The following is a 27,520-nucleotide window of genomic DNA, read 5'->3' as shown; positions in this document are numbered from 1 at the left end:
ATGAGCCAATTAATTCCCCAAAAATGAGTACCAAATATCATGAGCGGAAAAATGCTGTTAAAGTGATTGCCAGTAATGTTGCATAGCTCTTCTTCCTGAGAGAGACTGGTTTTCTTGTACACTATGCCTTTAGTTCCCCAGACTTCAAATATTTGATAAGGATTTTGCAGTGAGGTAGATTTAATGCTCATAATTGACGGTATTAGAAACAGAATTCTACTCAAATTACGCATAGGTGAGACAGACATGACATGACAATGAAAACTTTTGTTTCCTCCCATGTGCTGTTAATCAGCCTCAATTATATTCAGGTCTACTTTTCTTTTTTTCTCCCAGTCCAATAAAACAAGGATAAAAAGGATTTAAAATAATGGACTGAAGGAGGAAGGCGAAAGGGAAATATCTAGTGTGGTATGTCTCCACTTCAGATGTTTTCTGTTGAACAATGCTGAGTTCATAATGAATTCATTATAATGTGTAGTACATCTGAAGACATGCAAAACTTAGATACTGCTAAAAATAATCATCTTGTGCTTTGACGGATAATCTAATCAGTCATGTGCAGTAAAAATGCAGAAAAGACTTTTTTCAATTCTTTTGTAAAGCATTGCATAACTTATTTGTTCATTGTAGGATTTTTCCTGGGTTTTGATTTTTGTTTGGTTGTTCTCCAGAACACAAATGTTGCTAGTTCAAGATATAGAAAGGATTTGGGTGGAAGTCTTATTTGTGCTGAAAAGGGTGGAGTGATTATCCTTGACATACCTTACAATGTTGTCAAAGATGTTAAATATGAAAATGGATGCAGCAGAGATGTGGATAGTTGGTAGTAGGGATGTGGATAGCTGGCAAAAGCAAAGCTGAGCAACTGAGTACGTGGACTTTTTTTTAACCAAAAATACTGTAACTGTTGCTTTCAGATGAAGCTTGAAGTGTTTTAAATTTGTATAGAGCAAAATTAAATTTTTAAGGACATTTTTGTGTCATCGCACACTGTGAGACCAGATTTCAAGTATTGGTGACCTTTTAAGTGGAAAAATGTGTGTATAGCCTTTGCTTTTAAAAATGCATTGAAGGGTGACTTTTCTCAGAAAGACAAGTCAAGAATCATGTTCACTTATGTTCAGTAATCAAAATGATATTCAGAAGTCTTAATTGTGAGAACTCTTATGTTAAAGAAAAGAAAAATTAAGAATAGTGAATGCAAGAACGACAGCGTACCTAAGTATTAGAATAAAAAAGTTACATTCACTGTTTGGAAGTCAGTTTTCAAAAATCTGGTGAGTAATAGAAAAGAACTCTTGAGTGTTGATATAACATTGAAAATAAACCTGAGAACAGTTTAGTTCCTGTCATAATTCCCATTGTTCTATGGACTTCCCTCACCAAGAAGAAGAATTATTTACTTCTGATTTTTCTCTTCTGTTTTGCTTCTTGCACTAGTATTTTACTTTGTTCCTAGGATTTGAAAGAGAAGTAGGGATAGCCAAGTGATAGTACTGTACATCATTTACAAGCTAAGAAAAACTAGTGTTACTTCTTTAAAATTGCTGCTAAAATAACCCGCTGGGATTCCATATTCATCTTGTCTCAGGGATTCTAAATAAGTTGCTCACTTCACAGAACTGAATTTGTCAAGTGTTACGTAAAATTTGCACACTTTTAGTATAGGTAAATACTATTTAACATGTAAAAAAGAGCATATTTAACTATCAGCCAGGAAAATTCAGGTTTGAATTTTGTAGTTAAATTTGGTTATTTGTTTCTTCCAAATCACAAGAGTAAAGATTTGCAGGCCATCCCCTGGCCTCAGTCACGTGGCTGGAACGCTGTCGATCGCTCACAGGCTGTGTGGTGTTACCCGGATTTGGTCCTGAAGCTGTCATGTATTTGGCTGTTCTGCTGTTGATAAATTTGACTTGGTTTATTATATCTGCCTTGATTTTTCTACCACAGACTGGGAAAAAAAAAATTATATTGTTTTCATGTTATTAACTAAGTGTAACTTCAAATATACGTATAGAGTTTATCTATTGAACAAAGGTGATGCAAATGAAGAGTTACTTCAGTCCTTTGCTTCCCTCTGTCTGAGGGCTGTTCTTTGTGCTGTTCGCATGACTGTGTTAGAAGATCTAATATGCTCCAGAAATGGGTGTCTGGGCAGTAATGCTGCAGCATTATTAGATGAAAAGAGTTACCCGTTCGTTGTTGACCTTTTTAAGATTATTCCTTGAGGTCTAGTTGTTACACCAGAAAGGAAATTTCCCGTGGTTGAAGGAGAATGCTTCTGTGTGTATTGCTCACTTTATCCTTAGCTTAGAAACTGAAGTGCAGTCAGCTTTTCCCTGCGCAGGGTACTGACAGTCTGGCATAGCCTGGCTCTTGGCAGAACCCAGATAATACGGTCCCGTGGCATTCACTGGGCAGTGCTCTGCAGGGATTATTCAGTGGCATTTTACAGATTCGGCTTGACTTCATTGAGGTTTATTACCTTCAGCCAAGAGAAAATCATGATTAGTTCTGCATAGAGCTACTCGGGAATCTCTTAATTTCCCTTCTCAGCACTCCCTGGAGCTTATTAGCCACAGCTCAGTGCCAGGCCCCATCTACCTCTGCATTTGAGCAGCAGTGTGTCTAGGACAGTAATTTAGACAGCTGGGAAGGATGGCGCGGAGAGCCTGAGGGGTTCGGCAGGAGTCGGCTCACCCGGGTTGGGCTGCAGCTAATGAACAGTGTTTGAACTGAGGCTGATTCAGCGTAGGACTATTAGATTATCTCTCCATCCTACTGTCCTGAGTCTCCCTGGTATCGGGAGCATAATGCTGATACACCTGAGTTGCCTCTGCATGGTTCTGCCTTGGGTCCAGAGGGCTTATTAGCTCAGGCTCTGTGCTTCATGGAAATAGATAGCCTGTTCCCAGGCTCGAGTTTGCCCTCAGATGCCGTGCTTCGAAGCGATGAATAAATTGTGTCCATCTAGTGTGCCTGTATCCACAGCCTGGGGAGTCTGATAGTATGCCCTGTGAACCTGGATAAACTACAGATAATTGAGAGCTGTGAATGTATTTACAGCTAGATCTTTGCAAATATCATCTTGCATTTTCAGTCTCAGAATTGCCCACTTATTAAACTAAGATATAATATGGTATTATTGGCACAAGAATTTAGGTTTTAGAGACATGAGGGTGTTGGAAGGGTAAGGAAAGACAAAGATAAAATGGGATGAATTATTTGAAGAGAAAGGCAGTTTCAAGAATGTTAAACAAAAGTGTGTTTTTATAGACTGGTATTAAATGATCACCTTCTGTAGGTGAACTGTCTGCTCAAGTACATTGTATTGCTTGTGGCTGAAGGTGGTGTGCAAGAGAGGATGTTAATATGTAGTTAAGTCCTTTAGCAACAGTCAAAGTCTGAATTATTAAGAACAATTCTGGGTTACTGCCAAGAATTTAAAAGCTGAATAACAACGCAGGAGATTTTGAACACTGTTCAAGTGAGAATTCTCTTACTGGTGTTAGATGTGATTTTGTTTGCAGCAGTAGGAATATCATGTTTTTCTTACAGAGTCCTGTGATGCTGACATCTTCCTTTCAACTTATTTATCTACACTTTTTGTAAATTTCAAACATTGTTCCTAAATTCTTACAGGAAAAGTAGTAGAAATAAGGTGTCTGCTGTGACTCAAAGATGATTGCTGTGACTCAAAATTTCACTGAAATGCCTTCTGAGAATTGTCTTTACTCTTATTTTTCAGGGTTTTGGCTCTTAATAAATGGTCCCTTGTTCTTAGCACAGATCTTTTAAGCAGAAGAGAATTAACATCTTATAGTTAATCCCAGCACCATAAACAAGCTTCTTACATTTAGAATGACAGAATTTTGCCTTGTGATGATGTACAGTGTTTGTAGTGTCAGGAAAGGCAATCATGATGAGAAGCTTCTTGTAGCATGCATCGTGTGCATAAATAATTGAGTTTACAATCCTAGATGTTGAAAAATGCTAAATGGTGATAAACAGGCAGCTGAGTACTGTAAGATTAATACGATGAGCTTTTATACAAATTGCAACTGGGTGAATCTTTTGCATTTTCAATTTATGACTGCAAAATTTCAGTTGAGGAAAATCCTAAGTTAACCAGTGTGTTGAGGAATGGGTGTGGCTTGTTTGGAGAAGTCAGATCTTGCTAAAATGAATAAGTTGATGCTTTCTATCAGAGGAAAAATATTAAAGGCAATTACTTATCAGTTAATAGAACTCTCCTGGTAGTATGTAGCTTCCTAAAACTTTAGAGGCAAATCACAGTGCAGAACTTGGTATTTTTCTGTACCCTTTAGTCTCCCAAATGATGATTACAGTAGAAGCATTTATCTTCTACCACCTCAAATGAGTTTTCTTTAGACATAATAGGTGCACTCTGATACTGGGGACGCACACATGACATTGCTATTGGATGTGTAAGATATTATGAATGTGATTTCTACTTACACATTTTGTTTCTTAATTTAAATTTCATCATGGAACATGTTGGAATTGATTCTTAAACCTCAGTGATTAAGTGTAGGTTTTGTTTTGGTTTCAAAATAAAGATCTAAAATCCCACTACCCATATTATTCTTCGTGAACATGTTTTTATTGACTTTGAAATGTCTTCCTGGATGTGTTCTTTTTTGGTTTGCTTTTTAAGGAAGCTTAGTGAAAAATTTCGAATTACCTCTTGTCTTTTGGCATTCGGTTGCAGTTTTCTTCAATGAATGTTTTAGAGTAATAGCATCTTCCAAAATATGCTACTGGTGAATACTTTTTCTTGTAATGTTGAAGTTAAAGATAGCAACTTGCTACAGTGTTTAGTCATTTGGGATCAATCCAGCCACTTTCCTTAGTGTGTAGCCATCTGTATAATAGTATTCTTACTGTGCAATTCGATATCCCTTTTAGCCAGATTTGCATTACCTGCCCCTTCTTTTTCCACAAAGTCCTCTCTATCCCCCTTTTTCCATGCAGAGGAAATTGATGTTTGTGAATTAAGGCAGAAATTCTTCTGTGCCTTTTCCTTACTCACAGGGTTGACAAACTGCAGTGTTTATATTCACAGAAGCAACTTGGTGTGTAGTGGAAAATATTGAATGATCTTAAGTCTGAAACATTAAGCTGATATCTAATCTCATTGGTTAAAGACAAGAGATCGTGAATTAACATAGGAAAAAAAAATAAAAGCACTTTATTGTAATTACAGTGCCATTGAAATTATTTGTGTGAGACTGGTTTACAGAAATACAGATAATATTTGGTTGTAGATGGGGAAAAATACGTGTGGTTCCTTAATGTTTTCATCATGAGCCTTCAGACAACTAAGTAGTTCATTGCAATCTTCAGCTTGCAGATTACTTTTTCATTGGTATTTGTGGCGTTGTAGGTCCAGGTACTACAGAAAGAACTTGCAGCATCCACTTCTGAAGATACTCATCCATACAAAGAAGAGCTGGAAACAGCCTTGGAACAGTGTTTTTATTGTTTATATGGTTTCCCTAGCAAAAAAAGCAAAGCAAGATACCTAGAAGAACATTCAGTACAGCAGGTAAGATACATATTATTTAATGTCAGTGGAATATCTTAAAGTGATGAAAGTTACACCCTTGTTTGGTTTTAATGCACCTTAATATGTTTTGGAGAAAGTTTGCTTTTATTTCCTTGTAAAATGTATGTATTTTAGATATTGTAGTAAATAAACTCATTAAACTATGGAAACCTTTATCAATATAGAGGGCCAGATATTTGAAATGAAATGCTAGTATAGTCTTATTCACAGTAGTCTGCCATTTTTAAACTATTGTTAAACTGATTTTATTCCTGATTTTTATATCCCTGTTTTTAACAGGGAAGAAGTTCACGTTTAAGGAAAATTAGAAAGGAAAAAAGTCAGCTTGAGAGAAGAAAACTTAAGCAGCCAACCTTGCAGTTTATGAAATTGAAAAATGTCACTGTTAAAAATTATGCAAGTAAATTACATTATAGCTTATTTTGAAATCTATGATAGTAAATATCTGTTAGCTGTTTATGAGAAACGTGTGAAATTCAGTTGAGTTTGGGAGAAGAATGACTACGGAGTGCCTTAGGAAGATGGTTGCAGCGTTAAGGAAGGGACAGATAAAGCAGGTCAGCAATCCTTTGCCTTGAAACATCACTAATTTTGTTCAAAAACCTCAGATGATTTTTGCATTTACCAAATGCAGGTCATCATATAATTATAAGTGACAGAGTTTCATACAAGCAAAACAGTTGTCTGGCTCCTTTGAACAGACCTTTTTAAATACACAGGTACTGTGAAGTTATTACTTATTGAATATTTGTGAATTCTTTCTCTTAGACTTAACTGTTAGAAAATCAGGATTATGAGAAAATGGGAATAAGTAAGAAAAAGGGAATTATAAGGAGGTTATCGTGTGCACCCCCTCTGCTCCCCCCAAATCTCTTACATTTGGGCAATTCTGGATGAAGAAGTTCTAATTGAAATTGTTGACAAATTGATTTTTAGTAATGTGACTTCCCCGTTTTCAGTACAGAAGCAAAATTTAGTGTAAGGAATAAAATGAAAAATAAAAGGAGCGAAACTTAGTCTAGCAGAAGAGAACGTCAATTTTTAGGGTTTTTTACTGTTTTCAAGAAATAAAAGTGAAGGGAAAATGAGGAATAAATTCTGAAAGTACCTTTCTGTAGAAAGTTTGAAGATTTTTTGAGTCTCAGAATTTTGTCTGATTCCCATTTCATTTATTCTTCTTACTTGAGTTTGAAATTGAAGGTGTAGAGCTTTTCCCCTCCATATCTTACCCATGGTCTCAGTGTCACTCAGGATGCTTGCAGTTGATTCTCGCTTATATACAACTTTTCTGAGCAGCTATTCTAAGCAAGTAGAATGACTTATTTTTCAGTGACAGATACTAAGTTACAGTCCAATAGCCTTTTAAATCAGTGAGCAGTATGCTATATTTATGAGCAGCACAGATTAATAGCACCTTTACTTGTTCTGGTTTTGGGAGGTTTAATTTGTTTCCTGCCGGAGTAATGTGTATGTTCTTATGAACTAGAAAAGCCATAGAAACTCATTGTTAGTAGACTTCTGAATTTTGGAATTTGAAATAAATCCCCCCCCCCCCATCTACTTCCCTCTTCAGGTTGATCTAACGTGGGAAGATGCTTTGTTCATGTTTGAATATTTTAAGCCTAAAACTCTTCCGGAATTTGATAGTTACAAAACCAGTACTGTATCTGCTGATTTGGCCAACCTTTTGAAGAAGACTGCCACAATTGTTCCTCGAACAGACAAGCCTATGCTGAGCCTAGAAACTGTATCTGCCTACATTGAAGGAACATGCAGCAAGGTATAATTAATTGCTTTTAAAAAAATGAATTTGGAGGAGTCAAAATTATTGTTACTATTTTTATGTTGACTTTAAGATAGTTAGGGGAATGATTTATTCCATGATGTTGGGTTTTCTCAGGTAGTTGCATTTAAATGAAATAAGAACAACATCACCAAAGCTTTTAGTTTTGGAATGGCAAGATGTAATATTGATTAATATGGAGTCAGTACGAGATGTTCATTAGCATTTATAAGGGCTCTGTGTATCTGTGGAATGCTTTCACTGTCTTCGTATTCAGTACCTTCATATTCTTTGATGAAAAGGCTACTTTCATTACAAGAAAGAAGCAAGTGTGCTGCTCACTTAATATGAACATTTTATTTAATAAGAACCTGTATTTTCTGTTTTTTTTTTTTTTTAATTTATTTTCAGGCACCATCTCTCCCGGATGGTGCAGACTATTCTCCACCAGTGGTGACTGAGTTGTACTATCTTCTGGCAGACTATCATTTCAAGAATAAAGAACAGTCTAAGGCCATTAAATTTTACATGCACGACATTTGTATTTGTCCAAACAGGTCAGTATTATTGAATCCTGTTGCACAGCATTAATTCTTGTCCCTTCTTTCAGTACTGAAAAACAAACAAAAAAATACTTATTTTGCTTTCAGGAGTTAAAAAAAAACAAACCCAAAACAACAATAAAACCAAACTGCAAAACCAGTCTGCAATCTGTAACCATAGATCAATGTGTAATTAAGGACATCTCTAAAACAACCCAGCAAACAAAACCAAACCCAAACCTTATTTGACTGTTTTGAAATTAAAACCAGAAAATTAAAAGGGGGGGGGGAGAGGCTGTGGAAGCTACATTAAAATCAAGAATAACTGAGATGGGCAAGGACTGAATCTTTTCTCTTTTGCACCTTTTGTTTTTTGTTTTGGTATGTTCATACATGACAAGGAATGAAAAATGTCACTGTTTAATTGCATAGCTATAGCACAAATAGCATTCTTTAGTGGATTAACTGTTTAGGCTGACGTCGTTCTAAAAGTATTGGTCTTGCTGCTAGAAAACTACTTGGAGAGTACAAGCTCAGTTAAAGTATTTAAGTGATATTTAAACCAAAACACCTTGTTTCTTGATGATTTACAACTTGCTGAAATACCACCAAGATTAAGCTTCCTCATCTTAAAAATAAAGCATGTTTCAAATAACATTCTAGAATGAAATTAAATAATCTTTAAATTTACTGATTAAATATAGGGTTTGCATATTAGATGTTGGCTATAATTTTAATTCTCATTGAAGTTGATAAATCAGGGTCAGTGACAAAGCCCCTAGTTTGATAGATTTGAGACAAGAAAACTATTTCTAAATCCAATCATATAAGAGACAAAAGGGAAGGTGAAGGCACAGAGCAATTTTACATGGGAAATCTACAGAGGAAATAGCTGTAGTTTAATGTTATTGAATCTTCTAGTCTGGGAACTGTGACTAGGAGATTGCTAAAACTTTTGTTTGAAGCCTGATAAAGAAATTGCACACCCCTACACCCTATTTCTCTGTAGTTTTGATACTTCAGAACCTAAATTCATAAATAAATGAGTGGAATACATTTTTACTTTAATGTGTGCCATTTTGTTGCTCAGAAGATGCTTTACGTGGTAGCACAGTATTTTTACCTCAGCCATATGAGATGTTGCTTCTTCAAATGTCTGTATTACACTTCCCCTTCCATTCCCCTCAGGAGTCGTGACTGAGGTCACTTTACCCACAAATGGGTTTTCAATTGAAATCAACAAGAAATTACAAACAAAAATGTGACAACACTATGATTATTCCTTTGGTGTTAGAATCATAGTAAAATTGAAAAATTCCAGAGCCATTGACCCCAGATGTTATAATGTGAGATTATGGAATACAGAAACTACTCTTCAGACTGACTGTATTGTCAATGATCTAATAAACACAGGACTAGATCCTGGACTGTCCCCTCAGTAAGCAGTTTTTATCGTTCATCAGAATTTTCCTACATTGGATGCATTTTGTTTTTTGTGATTTTTTTTTTTTTTTTATGTTGGAAGATGATGATGATGGTAAAGACCATTCACAGTTTAGTCCAAAAATACAAAATGTCATGTCTGTCTCCTGGCCTACAGAAATAAAGGGTGGCAATGTTTGGACAAGACAGCATAGTTACTAAGAAAATAAATCAATGGGGGTGTTGCCATTAGAAATATATATATCCTACTTTTGCATGGCAAATAATCCTTGTTGATTCATCTGCGTTTCATGTGTGACAATTACCGAGGACAGTGCTTTACTAGGAAACCATTTTTAATAAAATCAAGTATGATTTAGCCTATACAGCCTCTGTTCCACTATAAGAGGAGGAGGAGATGCAGAAATCTGTTTTGAGAGAGCGTACGATGAAGAGAAAGTTGCAGATATAACAAAATGAATCTTGCCTATGCCATTCAGTGTAATGTTTAGAGGGCAAATTGTTCATGTGTTAATGTTCTTGCTTGTATAGGTTTGACTCGTGGGCTGGCATGGCTCTGGCTCGAGCAAGTCGTATTCAGGACAAGTTGAACTCTAATGAATTGAAAAGCGATGGCCCAATCTGGAAGCACTCTACTCCTGTCTTGAATTGCTTCAAGCGAGCCCTAGAGATTGACAGCTCTAATCTCTCCTTGTGGATAGAATACGGCACTATTTCCTATGCCCTACATTCTTTTGCATCCCGACAGCTTAAGCAGTGGAAATCAGAACTCCCCCCTGAAGTTGTGCAGCAGGTGGGAGCTAACTGAGAGCAGTATGAAATTTTTAAATACTTTAAATTATCTTTTCCAACATAACAACTTTTTTTTAAATTAAATATTTACATGCTGTGTATCACATATTAGACTGTATGGTTACTTAGTAATATTGGAAATTCTAATATTCATTCAGATAAGCTGCTGGTGTCAAGAGGTATTTAAAGTTTGGGTTTTTTTCTTTCTCTTTCCTGTGTAAAATTATTTCGAGCCTGATCTTTGAATTATCTTTCGAAGGTGACACTAAATTATTGTAACTTTCTGGAGAGGGAAATTATATTTACCTTACCTTTCTGTAAATGTCATACAATGTTTCCAGGAAAAGGTGAAATGTATACCTATTTAAATAGTGAAAAGATCAGGAATTACTCTGATATCTGTCCATATGTCATGTCTTGTATCTAAAGACATCTTCCCCCTTTTCTATGTTTTTGGGCTATTTACTCAAACAATAGATCAAAATTAGGAGGTTGATAGAATTTTCATAGAAAAACTTGTTATAAGTTCATTAGCTTTTTATGTATGACGATTATGAAAAAGGGTAATTATTAAGTTTATTGCTAAGCCAAAATGAGCAATTCCAAATGCTCTCTAACAGTGATAAGAGTTGCTAGGTGAAATGTTTTGTCTCTCTTTTTGGACCAGTAAACTCTATTTCTAACTATCCTTACAAATTAGACTTACAAATATTATGGAATCCACAATTGGAAGCAGAATGAAAAAAAAGAAGTGCTATTCCTGAGCGTCTGCTGTAGTTTGTGAAACTTTCAGTTTTTGAGCTATAGAGAACAGTATTGGGAACATCCTTTGTTTCCAGGAAAATGTATTTACAGCAAGGTGATGGATCTTGCATCTGAGCTGCCTGTATAGCTGTATTAATGTTGCACTTCCCACATGCACTTACACAGCATTTGACCCTCTAAGAAGAAAGAGGATGTAAGCATGCATACTTTATACATAGTTCATTAAATAGTATGTTTGACATGACAACTAACAATAGAGTTTTCTTTCTGAGGGTTATTTGTTAATAACATCCCAGAGCTCCAAAACTAACTACTCAGAAAATGAAGTTACTACGTTTTATGCCTTTGATCTATCAGGATCTTGGTCTTACTGTCTTGCGTCCTCTTGGCAATGAGGGACTTGCTGAAGAATTCCAGGGGTAATGCTGGAGTTATTTCATATTATCAGATAAAAGGTCCAATACAGAGCAGCTATCTGAAGTTATGGATTAAATTAGAGTGTTTATTTAGGACTACTTGAATCTTCCTTTTTTCAAGTGAATATGTTAAAAAGGCATAATTTACTAAGAAAAGCTCTATTCTAATAAAAGGTAAATTAGAACAATATAATTTCCCTTCCAGGGATATATCTCTACAGGAATGTTTCTCATACATAAAAATGTTATTTTGTAAGGAGAAGAGAATAATACTTAGGAAGGAAAGGCTATGCTATAGTTCTTGAAGTGCAACAAGTGCTTAGGATACTCTTACAGCCAAGCAATTTAAATTTATAAACTTCTTTTTCAAAGAGAGAAAATTACTTTAATGCATCTTTTGACCTAGTTTATTATATGACTTTATTGGCAGCTAACCTTAATTTATGCTGCTGGTTTTAATTTCTTTGAGGGGGGAAAGAAAAAAGTATTCTTGCCATATTCAGCTCAAAATTAGATGCATTGCAAGCCAGATGAAATAAATTTCTTCACAAATGATAGTGGTCCATAGTGGCTCTAGCAGACTTTAGTTGCCAAACAAAACAATGTTTTTTTTCTTTTAAGAGTTAAGATAATTACAGTGCTGAAAAAGTGGTAAAATTACTTTTTTGTAGACATGTGTATTGGTTTGTTATTTTTCAGAATTGTATTTATATGCAAGTTCTTACACTTTTGTCTTACTGTTTTGTTCCGGTTATTTGTGCCAGCAGTTACTGGAATGAACAAAAACCTATCCATAAACATATTTTGTGGGTCGTCAGAATGTATTTGATTGCTTGGATATGTTCTATGTCTTTTAGGTTGAAAATGTTTTAAATGATGTACCTTGTTTATGCACTTTCATATGCAGGAGTGTATTTTTAGAATTTTTTATCCCAGCCACAGTGAATTCATGTATTCTCAATACTTTGTTTGATCACAGATGGAAGAGCGTCGAGACAGTATGTTGGAGACAGCCAAATTGTGTTTTACGTCAGCATCTCGCTGTGAGGGAGATGGCGATGAAGAGGAGTGGCTTATTCATTACATGCTGGGAAAGATTGCAGAGAAGCAGAAACAACCTCCTGTTGTCTATCTGCTTCATTACAAACAGGCAGGTCATTACTTGCATGAGGAGGCTGCCCGATATCCAAAGAAGATTCACTACCATAATCCACCAGAACTTGCCATGGAAGCGTTGGAGGTAAAGATGGTTAAATACATAAGCGTGAAAACCTTGTTCGCTAAAGATAATGGAAAACCAGTTATTATTAGTTCATATTATTAGGCATATGTACATGGTGCTTTGCATCTGGGAACATTTACAAGACCAACTAGGAGAATAAAACGGAGCCTGTTATTCAGGTTGGTTTTGCTTTAAAGACACTTTATGTATGCAGTCTCACTATTGGACAGACAGGCAGGAATTCCACTTCTGGATTTTGCTGCACACAGTTCATTAGTCAGTTTTTATCGAAATCAAATGTGGATAGGTTTCACAAGCATCTCATGCCTATGAAAGCATAAGTTCATGCACGAGTGGGAATAGCAGTGATAACACCTTTGCTTTCACTGTGTTGCCTGGTAAAAGTAGTGGATCTAGAACATACCCAGTGGTGACTTGCCAGTTATAAAATTTTTACAGTGTTCAGATCTTGTCATTTACAAGCAACTTTCAAAGGCAGGAAACGTCCTATTCAGGTAAGTTTAGGCAGTTCCTACAGAGAGGACGCTATTTGTGGTAGGTTGCAGAGCTGTGAATTCTCTACTGACCAAATGGACTTTGGTGTTTTCTAGGTATACTTTCGACTTCATGCTTCTATTTTGAAACTTGTGGGGAAACCAGACTCTGGAGTAGATGCAGAGATACTAGTTAGTTTCATGAAAGAAGCTTCTGAGGGACCGTTTGCCAGGGGTGAGGAGAAGAACACCCCAAAAGTTGCAGAAAAGTGAGTGCTAATTTCCAGGAGTATCCTCTGAAAGCATATTTATAAACTACTGTATAATAAACTATTAAAATCAAGCTGAATAAAATATAAACAAAAAAAAGTTATTGGAATCAATTCTAATGTTTGCAGTTTTCAGGTATTGTGAGCAGTAAGATTATATGCTACTCTGAGATCTTAATAATTGGCACAGTGTAGATAGGAGGGGAACAAAATAGAGGCATTTTGATCTTGTGATCCATTTTGAAGCCACTGTTTTTGTTTATTAATAAAATCGGTTTTTTATCAACTATTAAGTGCAAAAGCAAATGGCCTCTACTTTAAAGGATAAGAGTCTTTAATCCTCATAATTTGTCTCATTAACAACTACAAAATAAAGAATGTTTGACTATTGACCAATGACAAGGGAGTAATATAACCTGTACTAAAAATCCATCATTTAGAATTTGTTAGTTAGATTTCATTGTATTGGAAACGTTTTAAGAACATGTAGTCTCCTCTTTTTCTTTTTATGTGTCCCTACAATGTTCACACTTTTTTTTTTTCTTTTTTTAATTGCCCCTCCCAGGGAAAAAGCTTGCATGATTGATGAAGACTCTCACTCTTCAGCCGGAACAGCGCCAGGCCCTGGGACTTCCCTCCCCTCATCCTCCGGTCCAGGTCTGACATCCCCACCTTACACAGCCACTCCAGTTGACCACGATTACGTCAAATGTAAAAAACCCCGTCAGCAGGCAACGCCGGACGGTACAGTCCCTGTTCTCAATACTGGCAGCACAGGGAGGTGCTCTAATCATGGGGGGTTTGACCAGGAATGATCAAACTGCTCATTTCAAGGAGGGTGATGGGTCTGTGGTAACACGGGCAATATTGAAGCTCATTACCTTTATAAATTCAGTGCTTTAAATAGAATCAATGTACAGTCAGAGCTTTAAATACAAAATTCAAAGTTGTCACCTGCCACCTGTCACTTAGTCAAAATGGGAATGTCGATAGGAGGAGTATGTAGCTGACTGAATTTTCAGCAAATTTTTTTTTTTTTTTTTTAAAGCACTGGAGCTAAATGTCTGTCTGAGCTTATTAGGACAGATGTGGGTTCAGTCTTTAGAAGACTGGACACTGTTTCAGTGCCTGTGTGAAATGACCAGGAGAAAATTTGAACTGTGGCTGAAATAAGACAAATTGTTAAAAAGGCAAAACAAAACAGTATTATCCTTTTTTGAAGGAGGCAGGTGGCAACTATTTTGAATATATTGTGTATCAGCACGAAGTGATTTGCATGACAGTCCAGTAGACTTCATCTTTTAATTTTTTATTATCATTTACAATGACTGGTTAGCAGCTCATCTCTATAGTATATAGAGTGATATTATAAAGAATTGACTTATAAATGCAGAAGGTAGGGTGGTATCACAGTGTTATTGAAGATTTTGCAATGTACATATATAGTAGAAATTAAGTTACTATTTAAGTAACCTGATGCTATTATTTGGCTAGGAATTTTATTCTGATTCTACCCTTCTGGCCACTCGTTTATCCATCTGGATCTATGAGTGTCAGCACTCAAGGAGGAGTAAAATACCTGCAATGTATAGCTTAGTGTTGGTAGAATGTGGCAGGCCCCACAGAAATGCTCTGCTTGATATGAATTTATTTCTGGAGGGTGGGCTGCTTCCTATTGTCATTTTCTGAAGGATGGTGATTTGTAAATAACTTTGTTGACATAATTTTGAAACAAATGTTCACATGCCTGGAAACTCTACAAGGTGAACTTATTTGTTTTTCCCCAACAAATAATTCTTGGTGAAACTTACAGAAGATCCTTCATCTCTTTCGCTAAATTGACTAGAGAAACGTTCATTTTATTCATGCTTACATGTCAGTCAGGAGTAATTCGTTGGACTGTTGATATCATATGTAGTGTGCTAGCGCAAATAGGTGATACAGTGATCAGGCTCTTATATTAGCGTTCTCATGTCTTTTGACACAGCAAACACAGAAGGCAGCAAATATTTACGTTTCCTAAATAATATTCCCTGTGAGAAGCAGTTCTGTCTAAGACTACATCTGCTTAGGTCCTGAAGACTCTTGAAATGTTCCCAGGAGATACATAAGTTAGATAAATAATTCCAATATATGTTGTTAGTACGTTCACTCCAAGTAAGATATTGTGGACTGTGGCATGCTAATTGCCCAGCGGGAGCAAAGTTGGCTGCTTAGCAAAGCCTGAAGGCGCAAGCTAAGGAACGTCTCCCTCTGCCAGGGCTGGAGTAGCAATTCTTGGGCGTGCTAGCTTAGCCTAGCTGGGACTGAGCTTTGCTGCTGTCAAAGCAATTCAGAATGTCAGCCGCTGAAAGAAGCAGAGTTAGGGTGATCTTTAGGAAGGCTGTGTGTTAACCATGACAAGTAGAATTGCAAAGTACTGCATCGTTCGTAGTGTTTTGTAAGTTGCTGGCACAGCTAAACTCTCCATACAGCATATTGAAGAACCCCAGGAAACTGAAATATTTGCCTTGGGGCTGTTGCAGATGGAAGGAGACTTAACAGGCTGAGCCTTGCTCAGAAGTCTTCCACTTTTATATTATTACATATACTGTGCTCCTCTGCGTGCATTTGCATTTTACTTGTATTAAAATATATCCTTCTGAGTAAAATGTTTTTGACATCTTACATGTAATCACATCACTGAAGAAAACCGATGCCTGCATTTCCATTGTACCATTCCTAAAAATAGCAAGGAAATATCCGTCATTTGACTACTCTTTAGTTTTTCTTTTACCATTCTGACAGCAAACAAAACTGTCTATATCGTTATTCACAGAACAAATAATTTGGCCTAAATTCAGCCTAGATATTTATTCTTTCTGAGGCCCGACGATACTCTTACTCTTGTATCGATAGTGTTGATCGTATATGATATAAACAAAATAAGAGCATTACCTACGAAGGTCTTACCTACAAAGTTCTCTTTGTGTTACCGCAAGCAGACATGCTGGTTAGGATCCCTGTCATTGCTGACCTGGGAGACCTCTTTTGACCATTTCTGCGTGCTATGCTTCAAGATGCCATGACCCATGAGGAAAGAGGGAATGAATTGGGATGGTTTGTCTATGGAGGAGAAGACTAAGGGGAGATATGGCAGCAGTGTAACCTAAATAGTGACGAAGGCTGTACAAAGAGGCAAAAAAACAGGATTCCCATGTCCATGGCAGACAGAACAGGCGATATTAGACTTAAATTGCATTTTCAATCTGGACATTAGAAAATAGCGTTAGAGTAGTATTAGGAAATACTATTTAGCCAAAAAAAAAGTGAAACACCGTAATATGTTCCTGGGGATAGTATAACACTGCAACACTTCAGCACTGGAAGTCCTTAAAAAGTGGTGATACAGCCATCTGCCATCTCTGATGGAGATGTAATTTATCCTGATGGAAAAAGGAATGGACTAGATGGACTTGCAGTTCCTCTGAGCCCTGGTTTGGTTTTTTTTTTTTTTCTATTAATTTCATACTGTTTGTGGGGTTTTTGGTTTGTTTCTTTTTTCTTTTTTTTTTTTTAACAGTGCAGCAAATTATCTCATTACAAGCAGGAGAGAATTACTGTACAGCCAGACATCTTTTCTTGAAAATATTGGTACTCTGATCTTCAAGTGTTCATATGTAGATAGGTAAAATTGTAGGGGCAGACTTATTTTGGATACGTTATATTTAAATGTGTCATAGTTCTGTAGCTCTCATGCACGTTTTGCTGGTGGAAAAAGACGACCAGGATATGCGGAAATCCAGTTAAAGTTGATAGCACTGAAAAGGTTTATATCCAGCGAACGCTGGTGATATTAGTTTTAAGTCACATATTTAATGGAAATGGGAGAAAGGAACCAGTAAATACAGCTTGTAAAGTAACTAAACTTTTTCCTTGTGGCAGCTGCTAGCATATATCTCTTTCCAGGAGCCAGCAGTATTGCTGAGTGGCAGCTGTTATTTGCTGGCTGACTAGCTGCTGTCATGTGTGTAAAATAGACAGCTTCCTTTCTCTTTTCTTGTCCTTCCATTCAGCAGCATCTTTTCCTTCCTTCTGTTAGTCCTGTCTTTCCTGTCATCACCCCCTGCCTGTTGCTGTTTTATAACCCTCCAAAATGAAAACTTGCGTTTGATAGTAGAAGCCTGAGGTTTAGACTCTTTATTTTCCAAAAGAAAAGTAGGAAAACAAGAACAAACAGGAACTCAGCAGGGACCAAGACTCTTATTACCTGGGATGTCACCATATTTACGCAGCTGAATGGCCAGTGTTAAATACCAAACCAGACATGCTCATTGTCCTCCTTTATACAGGCTGGATGGAGGTAGTCAGTAAAGACCAATTGTAGTACAGACTTCAAGCAGTTTAAATTTACCTAAATTTTGTTCTAAGCATTAAAGTTAGTTCAGAGAGCAGTAATAATATTAACATTTAAAAAAAAAAAAAATCTGAATGAGAAATGTGTTCCAAAAAGTGGTCTGGGAGATTGTTGTGAGGTCTTTTTTTGCTGTAATATGCCTTTGTTGTGTTTATATTCAGTTCCATATTATTGTTGTGGGATGCAGATGATGTATTCAGTATCCATTGCTATTGCAGTGTTAAAATGTCATATTGTTTTAAGTCTTCACCCGTGTCATGTAGTATGTTGTGTGTAGTTAGACGTAATCATCCTTTTTTGTGTTTGTCTTTGCCTGATTGCTTTTGCAACCAATATTGCCCGTGCTGCCTCTAACCTTTATACAAATCTCTGTTCCCCAGGCATTCTCTTCCTGCTTTTACCTGTCACGGCTTGCTTTTAATAATTGGCAAAACCTGCATGTGTCGTGGTTTGAGCCTCACTGGGAAAGGCTACTTGCTTCATGCTGTGGGAGAAGTCTCACTTCATAGTTTGTTGGTCTGTAATTCTGCAAATGTTATGAAGACACACAGTTTTTTTGTAAACGGGGGTTCTCAACGTCCTGATGAGACAAAGGTGATCTCTGAGAAACTTTCTGCACCAGGTTGTCATTCACGCCAAACTAAATAAGCTTCTAAGATGGAGTGGGTATTTCTGTGCATAAAAAGAACATCCCCATTGCATTTTAGAACATTAAAATCTTACCCTTCAAAATTATCTCTCTCCAGCAGTTTAAAATGAAATCTTTTGGTCTGCAGTACATATCCTTTTCTGGCACATGGTACTGGATGTTCATGGGGACTGCATACTGGACTACATGAATAATGAATCAGATCAGTTTATTGCAGTATGCTCCATTTTTACCTTTCCCCAATTTAACCTCTCTCTCTGACTAGGAAAAGTGTCACATTGACATTTAGTGTGAGATTATGTAAAAAAAGGATTTGACTAAATAAATGGAACATAGATGAGATACTCTGCTCTGCAGTTGAAGACAGAAGAACAGCAATATAGGCCTGCAAGTTACTGAAACACATTGACTGTTCAGTGCAGCCAGACAAAATAGACTCTCATCTTTGACTCATGTTATAAGAGAACTCCCTTTAAACATTCAGAGGACTTGCTGTCCTCAAGAAATTAATCTGCTCCCATGCAAATCTCTGCAATTCTTTTGTTTTTAATAATGTGCAAGTGCCTTTTGATACAGATCTGAATGTTGTCTTCCGTTATGGGTGGAATCTGTTCCAAGAATGTGAATTGTGTGATACGTGATGTTTCTGACTACGGACCAATAGAGAAAAATGCTCATACATACAAGTGAAAAGAAGAGGGGAAACACGGTGCCAGGCAGGCTGGACAAAGAGAGAGAGTCTGTACATCCACAGCCCACCTTTATTGCATGAGATTAGATTATTTTTTTAAATAGTATATAGTTAGTTACTCATTAGCTCTGAACTGTGCAGCAGGATTTTTCTTTACTGTAAATTGAGCTAGCATATGTATATAGTTCTTTATAAAAGCTTTCTGTGCCACTCATTTCTTATTTTTTGACTCATAGCTGATTGTTTATTGCGTTTCAGATACTTTCTTGTAGTAACTGGGCATGCATTTTCGTTCAGATATTTAAGACGGAAAAAGATATTATTCAGAAAAAATGAGTTATACCCTGTTGGCTCTCTGAGCTCTCTCACATGCAGGTGTTTCGGAGGTCTTCTCCTGCCTCCTTTTAATTTCCAAAAAGTTTCAAAGGGTGGAGGGCAGACAACACAATTACTGAGCTGCATAGTGATTAATTGACAAAGGCAGAATGCCTCATTCATATTGGTACCGTGAAGCTGTACTTCAGCTCCCCTGAGAATAAATTATGTCAGCTTGTACCATGAGAGATGTTACCTGGTGAGCATTCTGAGCAGTAAGAGCTCTCTCGTTAGGATTGTGTATCTGCTAGTTCAGGTCACTTACACTTTAACACATCACTGTCTCTTCTCTTGTCCATTCACAGGGCTGAATGAGGCAATGTGGGTGACAAGGCTTATGGTGTGTGGTCCGCAGGGCTTATGGTGCATACGGGAGAATGCTGGCATAGCGTAATGGCTAGTCCGGTATTGAGCCTTTTTTTTCCCTGTTGCATTTTAAAATTAAAGTCATTTAGATTCTCCAAAGTTTAACACAGCTTTTTACTGTTAGTTGGTAGGCATGCAGGTGTTGTGCCTGAATGGTAATGGAGCCGTGATAATGACATGCTAATGGCTTTTTCTGGTATGGAGGAATAGTGTGGGATAGGGATTTTTTGAAGTCAACCCAGTAAACCTAGTTCATTCATGATACAGTTAATCTTAAAATGCTCTGAAGCATAGCATTAAGTCAAATGGACTACAGATATTTGCTAATATCTAAGACGTGTTTCCGTAATGATAATAATACCAAGGAGAATCTGTTATCAGGACATGCTTTTAACAGAAATTTTGTTGCATTTGCTTATGCACAGTTCAGTAGACCTTTTTCCCCTATTCTCTTCACTTCCACTACAGATAATAATTTTGGGACATTAATACCCAGTTGTATTTTTATCTTAGCTTTTGAAATAATAGAAAACTTTACAGGGAGAGACCCCAAAAGAATATTTAGTCCTTGATTTATCATTTGCTTGTAACTGAGGGATCACTTTAGCTTTTTGGAAAAGCTTGCCTTGTTGCTATTGCCAGATGTAGGGACTAAGCAAGTACCTTAGGTAAACAAAATATTAAACCCAGTGATTTTTTAACTCTTAAATTACTTTAAGTTGCATTAAACTGTCTTTATAGCAGAAATTATTAAAAGCACTGGTGTTCTTGGCTCTGCATCTTTCAAAAGGACAGGTATCAATAGCAAATGGGAATTTGGAATTAATTCTCATGAGTCACAGACTGCGTGATTGGTCTTTGGCATGTAGGTTGAGTAGCACTAATTACCGTCTCAACTACAGTCAACTTATCGGATAATGGATAAGCTTTATAACACAATGAATGTAACAATATATGCTGTGTGTCTGTCTAGTATATACATAAGATATATTTGTGAGTTAGGCTAGAAGAGCGTAGTACTTTCATGTATGAAAAATATGTAGATTTTTTAAAAAAAAGCAGAGTTAGGATGTGACTTGTTGCAGTTGCCATGAGTTCTGCATTGCATACTGCAGCATTTAGGTATTGACAGAGTTTTCTTTATTATATTAAGGTACGTCTTGGGTAGCCTAATGAATGGTAGCTATTTGTCTACCTGTCCTTGAAAACCTCCAGTGATTCCATAGGTTCTCTATGCATGTTTTTAACTGTATGTAACAGTTAAGCTTGAGATTAGCGGGGAAAAAAAGAAGCAATTTCCTTGCTGTAATTAAAACCTATTGCCTCTTGCTCTGTACTTCGTGAACATGAAGAGCAATTATTGTATTTTTATTTTGGTTAATTGCATGTTTTTGGAAATTCTCCCCCATCTTTTTGAACATAAGTCCAATTCTCCCAATGTTTTTCTTACATGCCATCTCATTAATGTCTCATCATTTTTTCTCCTCTTCTCTGAATTCATTCTAGTTATTCAGTGTATGTTTTAAAATGCGGGTCCCAAATACAGACACCATAATTAAGCTTAATTTTCATTAGTGCTCAGTAGAACAGGAAGAGTCTTATGTATTTTTTTCTGTGAAGTTACTGATTATACATTCAAGTGTGCTAGCTTGCTGAATTGCTTTTACAATAGCATGACACTTTGGCCAGTTCTGGTTTGAGAATCACTAATTCTTTACAGGCGCATTTATACATGTGCTGGGATACACACACATGTTTTCTGCTACTGATCTTGTTATCTTTTAGGTGCTTGTAGGCAGATTTATTTATGCTCAAATAATTCTGTGGAAAATGAAGGCCAGCTGACTAATAGCTTTGACCTTTTATCCTTTGTAAAGATAGATACTACACTGTGTGTTCCATTCCCTGGAACTTTACCCATCCTCTGTGACTTCTGAGAAATTAATACTAATAACTGGCGGCTGCTGCTAATTTCTGAAATACTCCAGTGTTTTCCATCAGACCCACTTCATTTGAAAGCATCTACTGCATTCAAGAACTATCTAAAATAATAATAGGAAGTTGTCTCAATAGTAGTCTTCCTCTGTTTTTCAGTGCTTAAGGAGCCCAATCATTAAGATTTATTTTTTTTTATATAGTTAATCTATTGAAAGAAAAGGAGAATGAACATACATACCTAGACCTACACTCATTTTAGTAGAAATTTCAGATCAAAATAGCTAGCTAATTGTAAGGAGGTATTTACATTTGTTCCCCATAGGGAAAGCTTCCCTGCTGTGCATACATTTGAAATTTAACATGCTAAATCGCTGTCTGTCTTTGCATGCTGAGAGGTTAGTGTCATTTCCTACTGATCTGATATCACTCTCACGTATTGGTCTGGCAGTTCTTGATTTACATTCTAATGCTTCATCTGTCATAACCCACACATCAGAGCTGACCTCCAGGCTTATGGCAACATTTGGATGTTTGCAATTGTTTTCTTTCTTCCCTAGATGAGTAATTCAGCCTCTCTGCCACGGCTGCAGAAACTTCCTTTCAAAAAAACATAAAGGGAGCTACTGTAAATGTTTTTTCCTGATGCCAACTGGGAGTTCAATAGTATCCATTTGTAGCACAGAAGGTTATTAAAGCTTTATAAATGAGTCATTTAAAGCTTGACTGACCTCTCTTCAGAATTCTTCTCTTCCTATTCTTTATAATTATATTCTTTCTGTATAAAACTTGTCATCATTAACCAGCTATATGACTTCCAATTAGGAAGCAAATACTGTTTCCCCCATTCTTTTTGCAAGATACAGTTTTATTAAGATCTGTTCACTGAAAGGGAAGGTTTTCTTTGTGTCGTAGTGAAAAGCCTACGGAGTGCATCAAATTTGGTTTAAATTTGTTGGAATTCTAATAAGCAGAACCTGATCTGCAGAGGGTTTTATCTTGATAAAATAAATTCATAGGAGGCCCTTAGCTCTCTCCTGAACAAGTGCGTTTCAGATGGAACAGAAGGAATTTAATTAAATTATCAGCTTATCTCAAAGCAAGGGCTTTTGCTTTTTTAATTTTCTTTCTTGATCTTATCAAGAAAATTAATGAATAAGAATGCAGTGGAACTACCTAGACAATGGATGTAACGTGCCTCTTGGTTAAGCTATTCCTGTATCTTAAGCAGAAACTGGAAATTAATCTTTTGGGCTACAGGTTTAGAGAGAGTTGTCTGTATTGGAATTTTGTGTTGGACGCTGAATTATGTTGGCACAATATTACAGAAAAATGCCCATTTCCCATCTCAGTGGGAATATGCATGCATCTTTCTGTTGGAGATACTAAGCTGCGTTTTGTAGTCACGCAGGGTTGCCTCTGATAACCCTTGGTGTAGAAGAACTTGGGTTATATCAGACAGGTTTCAGACAAAGGTGGAAGGTTTTCACTTCTATGCTTGTTCAGAGGTGTGAATTTTATCCCCCGTGATAAAGTCACGGTCCTGTACGACATTTCCTGTGCTGTAGCAGCTATCAGCAGATTAACAACTTAGTTGTGACTGTAATGTACTCAGCAGCCAACGTTCGCTACTGCACTCTGTCAAGGCAAAGTCACTTCTTCTCTCTACTGCCTTGAAGTCCAAGAGTTTTCCTGTCTATTCTAGACCTAGTTCTTTGATGGATTGTTTTTTTGCCATTTCAAATCACCTTTCAGAACATTTGGTGAACAGCATCTAACACCTGCAGGATAGATGGGATCAGTGATCACTCCTGTAAGTCTTTGCCCTCTAATGGTACTGATTTTTCTGTCCTTCATGAGTAATTTTTACCAGTATTGTTGTTCATGGTTTTCTCTTGTCAACAGAGATTTGCTTGTGTCAGACTCAAAATTAAACTCTGTGCTTTTCAAGGTAAATGGCACAGTAAACCTGGGGAATTTTATAGGACCGTACTAGCTGAAATATTGCGTCCTCAGCCTAACTGCTTTTGCAAGTTGAGCATCATTGCTTTTGAATCAAATTCCAGGATTATATTCTAGCAAGAAATGTGGTGGGGCAGGGAGGTCTCTATTACATTAGTGGTAAATAATACCTAGTGAAAGAAGACTGGGGTTTTAATTTCTGAGCACAAAGAGGTGAAATGAAAATGATAAGTTGAAGTAGACAACTTAAAAGAAAATAAATACTTTTAGACAACAGAATTGGTGGTTGTTAAGGATCCTGTATTGCGCTTGTAAGAGGTTTGCAGAGTGGCTGCAGTTTTATGTTGCTGTTACCGAGATGCAAGTAACAGCTTGATGAGTATGAAATGGTGCATTCCTTCTTTATCTCTCTTGCAGAGAGGAGTCAGGATAGCACTGCAGCGGTGCTGTCTGACTCCAGTTCCACACAGGATATGTTTAATGAGCCTGCCAGTTCTCAAGACAGCCTGAGGAAGCCTTACACAGAGAAGAGGACTTCTACTACGTGTGCTGATACACTGATGCCCAGCAAAGAGACCCTGGGATCTACAGAGGAAAAGAGTATGCCGGATTTAATAGATAATGTCAGCTGGTATATTCTCATTAAAATGTTTCTTCTGGGATGCAGAATCCCTGAAATATGTTGCACTGTGACTGAGAATTTTAACTAGGCATTATTGCTGCATGTATGTGTGTAGCTTAAAATTAGAACTGTGCTTTGCTTATGTGGCCATCATCCCAATTTGTACTACCTGTTAAACCTTACGAAGAATAATGTTAAACTGTGGTGGCCGTTTGACTGGCTTGTCTTCTTTATGCTGTTATTTACTCTTTCTTCAGTGTTTCAAATCTAAATAATTCAAGGAGTAGTTATTTGAAGATAATCTCAAACAAAACATTTTTTCTTTTCCCCAGGTATGGATGTCCTTTTTGTTCTGGCCCAGTAGCAGATTGATATTCAGTACATAGAAGAGCAGAAGTAGTGGAATCGGATGTTTTATTCCATTGAATACTTTATTTCAGTGGAGAAGCGGAATTGCTCTCTACCAAATTTTTCCATATATAATCGTACTAAGTGTTCTGTATTCCACTGGAAAAATTGTTTCAAAATCCATTAGCTGGAATTTCCCTTTGTCTGATGTTTGTATAGTTAGATGTGGCAGTAGATAGAGAGACTGGACTTCAGTAGGGAAACACAAACAAGACCGATGTATGAATTTTGCCCACCTTTCCAGGTTGTGGCCCTTTGTGGGATATTAAGTCTTTTCTGCCAGTTCACACTATACTCTAGTCTTTTCCAATTTCATAGATCCAGAAACCATGGTATGTGGATAGCCCTGATTCACTTCACTGATCCCGCTAGGAACAACTGCCGACTAGTCATCTTTTTGTTCACAGACTTGGATTAGCTTGGTTTCTTGTTTTTAAGAATATTTTACTTCAGTCTTGCCTAAGCTAGGGAAGGCTGTGGTGATGTTTGCATCAACATGTGAAATAGATGCCAGTTCCTAGTTTTGTAAAATAGTGCTTACATAATCATTAAATTCAGTAATCTTTTGGGTATCAGACTGAAAACATGGCTCTTTTTCAGGCTTGCAGTAAGTTGTGTTATTGTCGTCAGTTGTCAGAAAGACTGTGAGGGACATGGTTTAGTGGGAACTTGGCAGTGGTAGGTTAATGGCTGGACTTGACGATCTTAAAGGTCTCTTCCAACCAAAACGATTCTATGAATGCATTCTTGCATTACTGACATTTATTAGAACAAATGTTGTATTTTTCCATAAAGCTATCTGTAGTGTAAAATTATAATGGATACATAGATTGTGCAAGCAAATTTTGAAAAATTCCTGTTCTGGAAAATGTTTGACTCAAAGTTGAAGATTACTTATTCATTAAACATCAGGAATAGTCATAAATTTTTTTTCAGGAGCCACTCAATAATTCTGTCTATGCTTTAATAAAGAAAAGCATTACCATTTGTTGTATTTCATTTTTGTAATTTTGTATATTTCGTTTGCTATTTTGTAATTTTCATTGTCACTTTTGTCTTCTCTTAATGTTCCAGTTGCAGGAAAATCAGAAGAGCTGCTGGAGTGCTCTGAGTCTTACCATCCTGCTGAGCCTACTGGCCAAAAAATCCTGGTGGATCCTCAGTCTGCTTCTGGCAATCCCATCAAAGCTGCAATCCCCCCAACCTCACAGTGGGACTGCAAAAAGAAAGCTGAACCTTGTGGAGATGCATCTGAATTTCCTCATGGTCTTCCGGCAGACCTTGAGGAACAGCGGAAGTTCCTGACAGAGCAGTGTATTGCTTCCTTCTGTTTGTGTCTCAGCCGCTTCCCTCAGCACTACAAGAGCCTCTACAGATTGGCGTATCTGTACACATACAGCAAAACACACAAGGTGAGCAGACCACTGACACAATGGCTGACGAGCTATGTTTATTGCCCGAGTAAACAAACTGTATCGTCATTTCAGTTCAGAGGTCTCAGTGTCAAAATACAGCAGGGAATTTTGTTTAATGCAGTTTGGATTGGAGCTATGCTTTGGGAAGTCTTCAACTCCTAGATTGTCGGATCTCTGTGTGTGGGGCTACTTTAGAGGCTACTACTATATTTATTTTTTTTTTTATTGCTGAACTAAGTAATTTTTTGTCATTCAGCAGAGAATTACCTTTTAGATATGTTATGTAAATTAAGATGTTCTTATAAAAATTCCAGCAATTATTTGTTTTACTGAATAAGTGGACTGAAAAGTGACTTGCAAGCAGAAATTCATCGGTATTAGTGTCAACACATCATGTGACACAGATAGACTTTCTGGGTATCTTGGGTCTTTGTCTGTAGAATGCAAGTTTTCCCACTGTCAGAGCATAGAGGTCATCTCGAGTAAGACAATTATTTGCTGTTTAGAAATCACTGAGTTGAAAGTCAGAGATCCTACTGCAAATGGGCTGGTAATTTTTGATAGGAATAACAATATCTTGGTGACTGTAATAGTATTGGTTCCTATTTGAGGTGAGGACAAAATAACTTGCTCCAGCATGAGCCTTGCATATTCTTCATAATAGAATTAATTTCAAAAGCCTTCTGCTATGAATTATCATCATTTTGGGTTTATAATTATGTCATTCTTTATTTTAGTTCTGCATACTTCTGTTGTTATAATCCTTTGTCTTTCTGAAGTATCAGTTAGTAAAATGTGTATGAATAGTAGGTTGAAATTATCACAGCTATTTCCCTAATTCTCATAATTAAGGTTTGAACTCACAGATTTTGTATTTGGAAGTCTTGTGTTATGTCATATGCTGCACTGCATGGCTTCCTGAATTCTCTTCCTCACCAGTACTGAAGCTTGTGTGAATAATAGGGAAGGGAAGGTAATGGAAACAAATCATAACCCTTGCATCGCAGTAGCAAACAGATCGACAGTACTGCTGCGAATTGAGCAGTACCATGTCTTACCAATCTCCTGAAAGGTGATGAATATTCCATTTGGCTGTACAGTGATTATCCAGAAAAATATTACCCTTTTTTTTAAAGATAGATTGTTTTGAAAACATTCTTATGCTGTTTGTATGTGACAGTTGTTAATTTTTCCATGGAGCTAATAATTAATAGGAGCCCTAGATTCCTGCAATCTGTCATTACTGTTGCTGACAAATGATTTTGTATCAACATTCAACAAAAAAGACTGCCTGTTTTCGATTTATTGGTTCAAATAGCATGTCCTTGCCTGAGGAGCTACTTGCAAAATATTTTCTTCTATTTCTTTCCTGATGAAGC

The 27,520-nt window shown here is 36.8% G+C and overlaps 1 protein-coding gene across 1 annotated transcript in view; it reads left to right on the top strand.

The window, feature by feature from the left end:
* CABIN1 (calcineurin binding protein 1) overlaps positions 1-27,520 on the top strand; it is a 119,455-nt gene that overhangs the window by 20,096 nt on the left and 71,839 nt on the right. Inside the window, exons 19-27 of the mRNA XM_009893228.1 lie at positions 5,414-5,575; positions 7,170-7,376; positions 7,791-7,936; positions 9,896-10,157; positions 12,317-12,577; positions 13,171-13,322; positions 13,888-14,066; positions 24,114-24,296; positions 25,801-26,138. Coding sequence (XP_009891530.1) covers positions 5,414-5,575; positions 7,170-7,376; positions 7,791-7,936; positions 9,896-10,157; positions 12,317-12,577; positions 13,171-13,322; positions 13,888-14,066; positions 24,114-24,296; positions 25,801-26,138 — 1,890 coding nt within the window. The remainder of the gene's footprint in view (positions 1-5,413; positions 5,576-7,169; positions 7,377-7,790; positions 7,937-9,895; positions 10,158-12,316; positions 12,578-13,170; positions 13,323-13,887; positions 14,067-24,113; positions 24,297-25,800; positions 26,139-27,520) is intronic.

The sequence above is a fragment of the Charadrius vociferus genome, unplaced genomic scaffold (assembly GCF_000708025.1).
Source record: "Charadrius vociferus isolate BGI_N301 unplaced genomic scaffold, ASM70802v2 scaffold999, whole genome shotgun sequence".
Taxonomy (NCBI): Eukaryota; Metazoa; Chordata; class Aves; order Charadriiformes; family Charadriidae; genus Charadrius; species Charadrius vociferus.
Note: the sequence above shows the minus strand (reverse complement) of the source record. Positions and strands in the feature narration are given on the sequence as shown.